General features: G+C 42.1%; 1 protein-coding gene across 1 annotated transcript; it reads right to left on the bottom strand.

Moving 5' to 3' along the window:
• Positions 1–651: 651 nt before the first annotated feature.
• Positions 652–11,167, bottom strand: LOC144738859 (guanine nucleotide-binding protein G(o) subunit alpha-like). Its single transcript, XM_078621853.1, has 5 exons — positions 11,088–11,167; positions 7,227–7,355; positions 5,260–5,389; positions 1,751–1,904; positions 652–839 (listed from the first exon to the last, which is right to left on the bottom strand). Exons 1-5 carry the CDS (start codon positions 11,165–11,167, stop codon positions 652–654), a joined length of 681 nt encoding a protein of 226 aa, XP_078477979.1.
• Positions 11,168–11,500: the final 333 nt, after the last annotated feature.

The following is an 11,500-nucleotide window of genomic DNA, read 5'->3' as shown; positions in this document are numbered from 1 at the left end:
AGCACATGAACTAAGAATATTAATATTATTATTGCATTTTTTGTCAAGAGATTTGGGGCAATAAAAGCATCTTTAGTTATTATTATTATGCAATCATATAAATTTATTCTAAACGAGTAAAATATTTCAAGTGACTTGTGTATAAAATATGGCATATTACTGGGGGAAACATGGCAGTAGATACTCAGAGGGAATTTAAATGTTATTTTCTCATGGCTAACAAACATCCTCAGTGACACTACGATCACCCCTGTGAGTGACCAAGGTATTAATACTTGAGAATTAAATATAAATAAATACTAAAATAATAAAATAAAATAATAATAATATAGAATAAATATGAAATATGTAATGTTATATAATAATACTTAAATATAAAATACTACAAACAGATCAGTACTACATAGTGGTGTAGTTATTTCCATTGGCTCTTCAAGGAAGGAACTACACGTTGGAACTTCAGATGTTACGCAGCCAGCCACTCAGGATGACGGACACAACGAAATGATTCAAAGCTGTTTGAGCCAACCCGATAATTCATTGAGTATCATGTCATCATGAGATCATGTTTGACTGGCTAGCACACGATGACATCACAGGTAAAGGCTATATCAAGTCACTGCAGGTCTACGGTGGTCAACGAAAGCGATGTCAGTACAGGCCACACCCCCGCAGGTTATTGGCGATGATGACGTCAGTGACGGCGTCAAAGACAAACTGGATGTTGTTGGTGTCTGTCGCACAGGTCACGTGGGAGTACACCTCTTTGTCCGGTGACCTGTTCTTGGTCTCGTACTGAGACTTCACATAGGCCACTCCCTCCACGTAAGTGTCAGGACCTGCGGAGAGAGACAGAGACTGATGACTGCTCGAGGGAGAAGCTTACGCTAAAGTGGGATGTGTTACTGATGTTGGTTTATACCCGTGAGCAGGCGTACACTGTCAGCGTCAGCATTATTTTTTGATGTTTTTTCCAGATAATATCACCTTTGACCTTCCAGCTCAGCACATTGTATGCTGCAGTGAAACAACCACTGGCCAACATCTACCATACAAGGACCAGACTTTCAGAGGAAACAGAGAGATGTGTGTATGGAATGTGTGGATGTTTTGTGTTGACCTAAACCTACATATAAAATAATGAACATTTTGAATGAAACTCTCATTCAAAATGCATATTGGGTAAGTGACAGATGAACTGTTTCTGATGTTGCTCAATGCCCATTACTGACGGCATTGACACAGATGTCAGTGGCTGGAGTAAATTTGGGGCCAGAAACATCTGTCTGATGGCAAAAGCAGCACTGTGGTTTGTCTGTTCTAATTGGAGGAGGCAGCGTTGCGCCACGTCAAAGGATGGAGAGAGGAGAGGAAACAGGATCTGAATCCTAATTCTGTCTTTCTCACAGTCTTCTTGTTTTGGTCGCTCTCAATTTGGTTTTCCCACAGTCTCGTTTCTTTGGTCTAATTCTCTGTTTCTGGCTTTCTCGTGTTCTGCTGTTTGCTATTTGTCTCGTCAAACTGTGAGTACAGCAGTTTGAAAGGAACAACTAATTATTACAACTCAGCCTGCGATTTGTTTTATCATCAGCCTGATTATTGCTATTTTTTCTTTTATGTTTTCTGTTGTTTGTTTTCTAGTTGTTTTTCATTGTATAGTGTACTTGGTCTTTTCCTTTTGTGTAATATGGGCCATTATTTAAGAAAAAAAACAACAACAACGAGCATTCAATCATATAAATGGACGTACCGGAGTAATCCGGGAAGCAGATGGAAAGAGGTGACTTTGTGATTTTGCATTCAAACAGATCCTTCTTGTTTAGGAACAGGATGATGGAGGTGTCCTTAAACCATTTGTTGTTACAGATGGAGTCAAAGAGCTTCAGAGAATCGTGCATGCGGTTCTGTAGACGAGACATGATCACTGGTTAAATGTGACACAAACACACTCAAGTTCATGTTCAGAAGAATCATCCAGACATTTCTGCAAGTGATATTCAGGAAACACTTTGTGCACACGTACGAACCAAACACACCGTTGGAATGATAGACCTCCGAACAAAACTAGTTATCTATGGACTTTGTGCTTCACAAATTAGCAGAAATTTGCAGAAATAATCAGTGAGCTGCATTGAACAAAGACAAGCACTTTCAGCTTTAGAGTTGTGAACCTCCGCACACTTCAGTGCGCCACCATAAATAAGTGATGACTGAGAGAAGGACTGTGGAGTTTCTGATCGCTGGAAGCACTGCGGAGGGATATTTTGCCCCTGCACTGATTTGATTTGAGGTTCTCGGAGCGTATGCTCAAGAACACAACTGCCTGCTTTGAGGGGGGGGTTATGTAACATGCCTGACAACTGCACACAGCAGCGGACGTGTGTAATAAACTGTCTAGGTGTTTAACCAGCAATGAGGAAGATTCATTTTCGGGCTCCAGTGGATTTCATTTAATGAAGGAATACTGTTCATCACCCCCACAGGGTTTCATCAAGTGCACATAAAATGATCTTAAATTATCGATCGTACATATAGTTAAATTATTGACCAAATACGTTTCCACTGATTTGACACAGTTCTGTCAGCGAACAAGCTGACAGTCAAACATGTTCGCTCTTTGTAGTTGGCACATTTCCTTAGCAGGTATCATGTCTGCACAATGGTTATATCAGTTATTCATATTCTAATGAATGTGCCTGGTGGAGTTAACAGGTTCCCTTCAAAGACCAGTTGAAAGCAGTTTCTCAAGTTTCTTTGTCGTCGTTAAGAACAGCGGAGGAGAAGCAAAGTACAACTCCAGCATATGAGGACATTCATGTCGCACAGTGTTGGATAGACGAGAGACGGTGGAAACATTTCACAGCAGATAAATAATGTAGCGACACACAGACGACATGCAATGACACATTTCACCGCTAGCACACAACCACGTTTACAACAGAACGGAAAGAGATGCTGCTTTCAACTCTTTGACCCTGGTGGGAGGGTTTCGTACCTGTATGTGGGTGGAGCGTCTGCAGAAGATCTGACTGCTTAGAGAGGACAGTCGATGGCGAGAGCGACAGCAGAAGTGGAAGGAGCCAGAGATGCTGCAGGGCGGAGCTTAGAGCGGGAACAGAAATTGCAAGGTACACGCCTCCTCCCTCCCTGACGGCCCCCCGACCCATGCACAAACAGACACTTACACACATTCCTGCCCCTTGTGCTGAAAAGACATCTCCCTCACCCAACAGTGTGTGTCGTAGATAGAAAAATGGACGTGTTTGGAAAAACATAAAGCAAGCGATTCTCAAACAGAAAGAAGTTACAAAGCACAAGTTGTATGTGAGTGTGTGACAGTGAATGCACTGAATTAACAGCAGTGTGTGTATAACAGGAAAGTTCCAAAGTCTTACACATCAGATCTGATCAGATCATCAGACTTAATGGCTGGAGAAAAATCACTGACTCATAACAACAAACAAGGCCTTAATGTCCAATATACGGTGTATTTTTATGGAGACGAGCTACTTGTAGCCATTACGATCAGTTATGGGACGACAATATATTATACAGTTGAAAGTAAGATTCACTAAAGCAGTATCAAAACGCATACATAGAATTACATTTATAAGGAATAAATGAACTTACTGTGGGATTTATGAGTGACTTTGCCATTCCAACGGCTTCTGGGTTTGTTGGATTGTTAAATATGTAAATAAATTCACAAAACCGACAGAAGTCCTACAATGTTCTTGATAATTACAGATCCTGATCAGCACACAGCTCGCAGCGACCCAGGCTAAAAAAAAAAATAATTACAGGATCTTCTTTCTGAAAACATCCGTTATGGATTGTTTTGAATGTTTTTGTCTTTTTACTGAAATTAGTCATTTTTGCTATTTGACGTGTAGAAACAATCTGTGAGCAGTGAACAGTGTGAAAAGATGAGACATCAGTCAGATCTGTGTGTGTGTGTGTGTGTGTGTGTGCTTGTGTGTGAGTTTTCTGCTGCTGATTCCAGCTCACAGAAACTTGATGACATCTGCAGAACCAAAGCAGCACTGATCACAGTTCTCAGACGGATAAATACTAAACGAGCTCAGTGCGGCCAATCAGCTTTTTCCTTTCAGGTCACATGATCTATGATCTTTACAACCACTTTCACATTTTGTTGAGAAAAAACTGCTTCTGTATGATAATTGTTCTGACTAAATATGTATTAAAAAGACTCTGATTAGTTTCATTCCTCTAAAGTGTTTAAAATACTTAGTGACAGATTTAAGGTAAATACAAGTTGTAAGCACTACCAGGCTTTTACATATGATAATGTATTGTGGGCATGAAAATTGTTTCTCTTCAGACTGATGTTGATGATGAATTTGGGTATTGATGAGAAATCACTTGCCTATTGGACTATTTTAACAACAGAATAAAATAAACCATTGAGGACAACAGATATTAGTTCACGTTGAGTGAACAGACTGACATTAAAAATATAAAATATCAATTTTAAGTGCTGCACAAACAAATCATTTATGGATTTCTGAGTTTGGAAGAACCGTCAGTCACTCAGATGTGCAGCTATAGAAAAGCCTACCCTTCCTCATTATTTCAAACATTTATTTGCTTTGGCCTGAGTTGCTTGCAGCAGGAATGACGAGAGGGATGATTTGCACAAAAAAAAAACCTCTGGTGTGTTTGCTCAGAAAACCTCCAGCACTGTGAACATCAGATCCGTAAAACAACACAAGAAAGTGTGACGTTCATCTGCATTCTGGTCATGTTCTCTCTGTTTGTTCAGAGGAATGTCACACACACACACACACACACACACACACACACACACACACACACACACACACACACACACACACACACACACACACACACACACACACACACACACACACACACACACACACACACACACACAGTGTGTTCTGATAGAAACTGGACCAGCACAAACCAGAGGAATTCATGAAACAGATGCAAAACAGGAAAATATTTTCATTCCTCAAACAGTCTGTGCATGGCAAACTAACATATGAACATGTGAACACTCACTCCTTCATTTATTGGTCATTTAGCAGCATATCAAAGAGCAGGAGAGACGCTTCCCCTGATGTCTCAGACTGTGTTTAACGCCACTTACGTCTGATTAACACTGAGCACATTCTATCTTTACACTAGCTGCTGTGTCCGCATGCATTAACTGTACACTGTCCCACAGTCAGGACGTCTGTATGAGGTCAGAGAGAGAGAGACATCTGTCCTTACCGTGGTCTCATCCTCATGCAGCACCTGGTCGTATCCGCTGAGCGCCACGCAGAAAATGATGGCTGTGACGTCCTCAAAACAGTGGATCCACTTCTTCCTCTCCGACCTCTGACCTCCGACATCAAAAAGCCTGATGGATGTAAAACAGTACATGTCACTACATAGAGCTAATTGAGCTATCTGAGCTTGATAGATAGATAGATAGATAGATAGATAGATAGATAGATAGATAGATAGATAGATAGATAGATAGATAGATAGATAGATAGATAGATAGATAGATAGATAGATAGATAGATAGATAGATAGATAGATAGATAGATAGATTTTCTCGCCAGTTAATATTTATTATTATTTACTATTACTATTATTACTATCATTTACTCTATTTTGGGAGTCAACTTTTGGTTCTACTTTTTTTTTTATTTGAGCAGCATCCGCCAGCCCATTTCCTTCTGTTTTATCTGTTTTATGTCAATTCCCTTTTCACCCCACAAGCTAGGGTTGTTGACATATTAAAATATTGAGATGTCACTGAGCCCTATTTGAAACATGAATCCAGTGTTGCAGAACCACCCAAGAGATCTTGAACGCCCTGTGAGGATGACGAGCTCCAGTGACACAGTTCCAGCTCCACTCGTCTCGGCTCGGTTTGGTTCCAGACTTTGCATTACAATTCAGTTCCTCCTTGACGTGAGTACTGAAGTCACAGCGACACGTGACGGTGTTTTTATACAGCAGAGGTGGAATGGGAGGAAGGGGCTGTTGTTACTGAAAGAGGTGGAAGAAATCCTTCACTTCGCCTCTGTACCTTAGATACATAAACCTAAATTAAACATTGTGTAAACGCAGCGAGTGACTTCAAACACTTTCCCCCTTCCACTAACTTGCACTCGGCAGGATTTCTATGTCTCAGAGCGATGAATCCAGAACCAGGGAGGCATGAATTGAACTGAGGTCAGTGCAGTTGGACATGTACGGGTATGACAGTAGGTCAGCTGCAGGGTTACTCCAAACATAGGAATAGTGCCGCCTTCCCACACGGAGCAGAGCGGCCTGGAATAGTAACTGAGCTGACAATATTTAGACAACCACCCACTCCACGGTAACAATGAGAAGCACAAGTCAGCAGAACCAACAGCATGTTGGACTGTGGCTGTGGACGTGAACACAATGAATGTGGTGTAACTATTGACTGCAGTGAGGAAAGGAAATTAGATTAGCTCAGTGTCTCCTTCTCCAAGTGTCAGTTAGTACTCCAGAAACATCTTTCTAATTAAATAGAAGCTGACGACTCCTCCTCGTTCCCTTCCATGCTGCATGTCCCACTACTCGTTGCTGGAACTGAATCATGTCAGTCAGAGACAGGTCAGACACCTTCATCAACTACACATGGAGGTTTGGATTAAGGAGAATTACAGACTGAAATCCAATTTTAATCTGCCATTTCTCTATATTGCTGTTTTTCCACTATAACACATCCAGCTCTACTCGACTCGATTTGGTTCCAGACTTGTTGCTTTCCTTTACAGTTCCTCCTCGATGTCAGCGCTGATGTCACGGCAACAGCTGCACAAAGCTGTGTGACACAAACACAAACACTATGGAGGACATGGAGGAGACGTGAACCTGTGATTAACAAGGGTTAATGGGTGGATTGGGTGTGGGTGTGGATTTCATTGACGCAGTATTTCTTTGCGCAAATCATGTTCAATGAGCATGAGACGAGGAATAAAGAACTATATCGCTATTGCCAGTAAAATTGCCGGCAGATTCTTGCATTTACCCTAGTGCTTGGAACGTCTCTCTCTCTCGGCGACCAATCAGAGGCCAGCACTCTGTAGACATCATGTTTTAGTGTCTTCTCAGCTCGCTGGAAGCTCGACCCCTGACAGTTCTATCCCTATGCTTTTCCATAGAAAAGGAGCATGTGTGTCCTCCACATAGGGACTCAGGAGTGTGAATACCTGAAATGGAGGTTTTTGAAGGTAAAGTGTGTCTCCACGATGCCCGTGGTCTTCACTCGGGTCCTCAGGATGTCCTGCTCTGTCGGCTGGTAGTCTGCCGCGCCAATCCGATCTAGACTGTCTAGGTAACTGCACAAAAACAGAAACACAGTGAGTTATTAACAACCCTCTCCCCTGAAATCACACTCCAATCACAGCAGTTCCAGCACGGCAGGTCTGTGACGCTTCCAATCTGTGTGAGTGTGATACAGAGAATCTCAAACAGAGCTTATCTGTTTTATGTCATTAAAACTAAAAGCTGGATACACTTCTAACAACCCGATAAATGCAAAGGACATTAGATCGTTGGGAAGCTGCTCCAGTGATAATGACAACATGTGGAGCTGAAACAGGTAGAAGCACAGCCATACAGAATGTCAGAGCTCAGGTGAAAGGTGACGCAGTCAGTCTCACACCAACACAGGCCGGTAATGTTCAAGATGTCCAAAGACGCAACAGAAACAGGCGACAGATAGTTGAGCAGGAAGAGTGAAAAGCAGAGAGGATGAGGAGAAGACACATCCATTTGGTTTCATTGCTTTGAAATGGACGGAGAATGTGAGAAAAGGCTAAAGGATGGAGAGGAGATACTGTACGCGCACACACACACACACACTCTGCTCCAGTGATAAGGACTATTGATCACACTAAAAGGAATGAGGCTGAGTTTCCAGGGTTTGAAGACAACGTAGATGAGAAAGGAGACAAAAAGGAAGGAGGACGGACCACAGTCAGGCGAGAGAGGTTTTTCAAGAGACGATAAATATGAGCTGGTTCACATTCTTTGTCATTCATGTCATCAGTGCTGCTGTGACGCTCAAAGCTACAGCAGCATCATCTCCAGTGACTGCCCAACGGTATTTGAGTATAAAAATAAACATGTTATTAGATATATTACCACTGTTTTGGGAGCAGTTCTCTGTAAGTCGAAAAAAAGAGGAGGTAGCTGAAATCGATTGGTTTCTGTATGTGTTAAAAGCTAAAGTAAAGTTTCACGACTGCATGAGAAAGTGCAGCTGTTGGGACTTTGCAGACTGTCAGTAGCTTAAAGGAACGCTGACTCCTTTCTGAGTCGCAGTCGTCTACAGTCGACAGCAGCTTTGTGTTCACTGTCTCTGCTCCTTATGTCACTTTTCACAGAAGTACTTCTGACCTCAACAGTTACCTCAGATGAGATCACTTCAGGATGTGATGTTGGTGCTGTCAGTTAACATCACAATCGTCCCTGTTTCTTTGTTACGTACAGATCCCCAGTGAACCTGCCTCGTTTTGCTTGTTGGCACTTCAGATTAATAAATCATCAGTGATGATTGGGAAACTTACTGACGAGATGCCTTCTTTAGCTCTAAAATGTACTATACTGTACATGACAACAGTTAAAACTTGGCTCCCTAACATCTGCCAGCACGGGTCTCTGGGCGCCGCATTGTCTTTGTATGTTGGCTGGATTGAACTCCCCACCGCTGCAAAATCAAACAAGCCATGCCATCACCAAAATACATCACGAAAGTTTCACGAAAGAGCGTCACTGTCACTGTCAACGTGGTTACACACGCCGGGCAGTGACCTTGAAAAAGTGCATGGAGCTTGATGCATTCTGGTTGGTGTTGACAAAGCTCTGACAAAGCTCTACCTGCAGTACAAGTACATCTGAAAGAGGACTTATAAAATAATCAATAAATATTCAAATAACACATCTCATGAATCAAAACGTGTATTGAAACACACCTCGCAGCCCATCTGAGTGTCACACATGGTTCTTGTATAATCAGACAGACGTTCCTGTTTCATGGCTGTTGCTAGGAAACCTGCTGGTTTAGCTGTCTCCAGTTCTGTGAAGTTCTGATGTTCTTACAGCCTGGACTTGCCAGAACTACAGCAGATGATGCAACATGGCCACAAACGGCAAAAAGGCTCTGCCTACATTTAATGTCTGGAAACGTGTTATAATAATAATACACTCATGATGGGGAAGGATCGTGTCCATTGGTGACAAAAGTCTGAACCAAATGGCCAAATGGATCCATAAAGACAAGGGGCTGATGAAAAACACACAGAGGAGCGTATGTGTTTTCTAGTAACTGGGTCAGTACACGAAGGAGAAGAGGCCTCAGGCGGCCATTTCTTTTCTTAGCTTTGGTATAAAAACACACTACATGTATGTGTGACTGGAGTGCGCGCAGGCACTCACAACCACAAACGCGCACCACGCGCTCACACAAACTCAAACGTCCTTATTTAAGAGTAATTCTCTTCATTAATTATATATCAAACCTTCTGCCAAGTGAACCCTCTGAGCACACACATATACACCATCCGGCCACGTGATATCAAGCCCATCAGTTCATTGGGTTGTCGACCAGTTCTGCACCACAGGCCACAACACAATAGGAAGTAAAGCATCAATCTTTCATGTGACTTTTAAAGCGGACACACAAACATTTGCACACACACACACACACACACACACACACACAGACACACACACACAGGAGATGGTGTCTGAGTTCACAGGCCACAAACAGTCGCTCTCATTCTGCTCCCATGCAGCTTTTCTCATCAGTCATTTGTCTTTGTCTTTTTTGACGTGTCACCTTTGTCTTGTTTAACAAATATTTCTTTCTTCTCTGCATCGTTCCAGTCTCTGTTCCACATATATGTCTGCGTTAGCATTGCTTCTCATTCAGGTTTCCATCCAAACGCTGTATTAGCCTGCTAATGATGCTCGTGATACATCACACAGGAGCAAAGGATGACAAAAGTGGACTTAATGTTGCACTCAGCAGCCCTCTGTTTTGCATCTGCACGGTGAACCCGCATACATTTCGTATCGCCCCACCCCCGATCTCCAGCCTTCAACATCTTCCCCCGAAGTCTCATAACAACAACGTTAGCGTTCATATATCAGAACATACTGATCCTGTTGTGTGTTTAGATTTTGGTGTCTGTGTCTCGTAGCTCCGCGTTGAATCTCACCACCGTGTTTCGTTTTTTGTTTACATCAGGTATCGGTGACTCAAAGTAAGCAGATCTTGTTATAATTGTTCACTCACTTTGTTAATCAAATCACATTTTTGACAGTTCTATATGCTCCGCATATAAGAACGTGTGGACCAACTACTGTCTCTTCTTTACCGTTTGTGTTTGCGCCACCTATCGGCTTGTCGATGCGTTTTCACAGTGGATACACATTTTCTTGATACGGAGCCAGGGAAAATTTTCGTACGTGTGGACATGGCCTTAAGCTGACGTTGGGTTATTGCCACAGAGGAAATGTTTCAGGAAACAGAAGTAATGTTCCCGCATTAGTCACACAGCTTGATGTGTTCATATACAGGTGCATCAAAAAAAAAGATTATTATGGAGAACCAGTAGCTTTTTTGTCAAGAATGCTTTTGTTTTAATGCCGACAGCTATGTGTCTCTAGATATTACAATATTGTGTCAGGTTTGAGTAAACCACTTATTTTACAATTTAAATACCATACCATCTCAACTATGAGACACTGGGTCAACATTAGAACAAAAACATTGAGACTGATTATATCAGTTCATGTTTGAAATGAATCTAAAATACATGAAAGTTTTACTGTTGGAAGTGAATTACTGGAAAAAATAAACTTTTCTGTTATTTTTTTTTGCGATGCACCTATATAATTGTACAAAAATATTATATCACACACCTGTGACACCAATGTCAGAAATCATTGGTGTCATTTTTTGAAAAAGGAAAGACTGATCCATTCATGCAAACATTGTGAGCAAGTTAATTTTACACTAACAACAGTCCACACACACCACACGCACACAAACACGGACGTACTATTGCGCTGAATCGTTGAGCTGGTACTCTCGGGCACGGCTGAAGCACTCCTGAATGCCTGAGTCAGACCACAGGCGCATCATGGCGGAGAGGAGCTCAGCTGAGTAAGGCTCGGTGTCCTCCATACGACTGACAACATCACACACCATCTTGGCATCAGCCTGGAGGAGACAGAGGAGTGGAGAGCAAACAGATCAGTGTTGGAACATGATTAAAACTTGTATAAGCACAGCCAACAACCTGACAATTAAAGTGAGAGTGTGTGATATATGACCAGGAGCTGTAACGTGATGGGATGGGCAGCAAGGCTTTAAGGTGGAGCCTTCTCGAAGATGAAAACAATTACATAAAATATGAGGCGGTGGAAAGAGCGGACAGAGTAGAAGCTAACCGTCAGGTGTAAAACTGAAGCG

This window comes from Lampetra planeri, unplaced genomic scaffold (genome assembly GCF_965212315.1).
Source record: "Lampetra planeri unplaced genomic scaffold, kcLamPlan1.2.h2 scaffold_1192, whole genome shotgun sequence".
Taxonomy (NCBI): domain Eukaryota; kingdom Metazoa; phylum Chordata; class Hyperoartia; order Petromyzontiformes; family Petromyzontidae; genus Lampetra; species Lampetra planeri.
The sequence above is the reverse complement of the archived record's forward strand: the minus strand, read 5'-3'. Positions and strand labels throughout refer to the sequence as shown.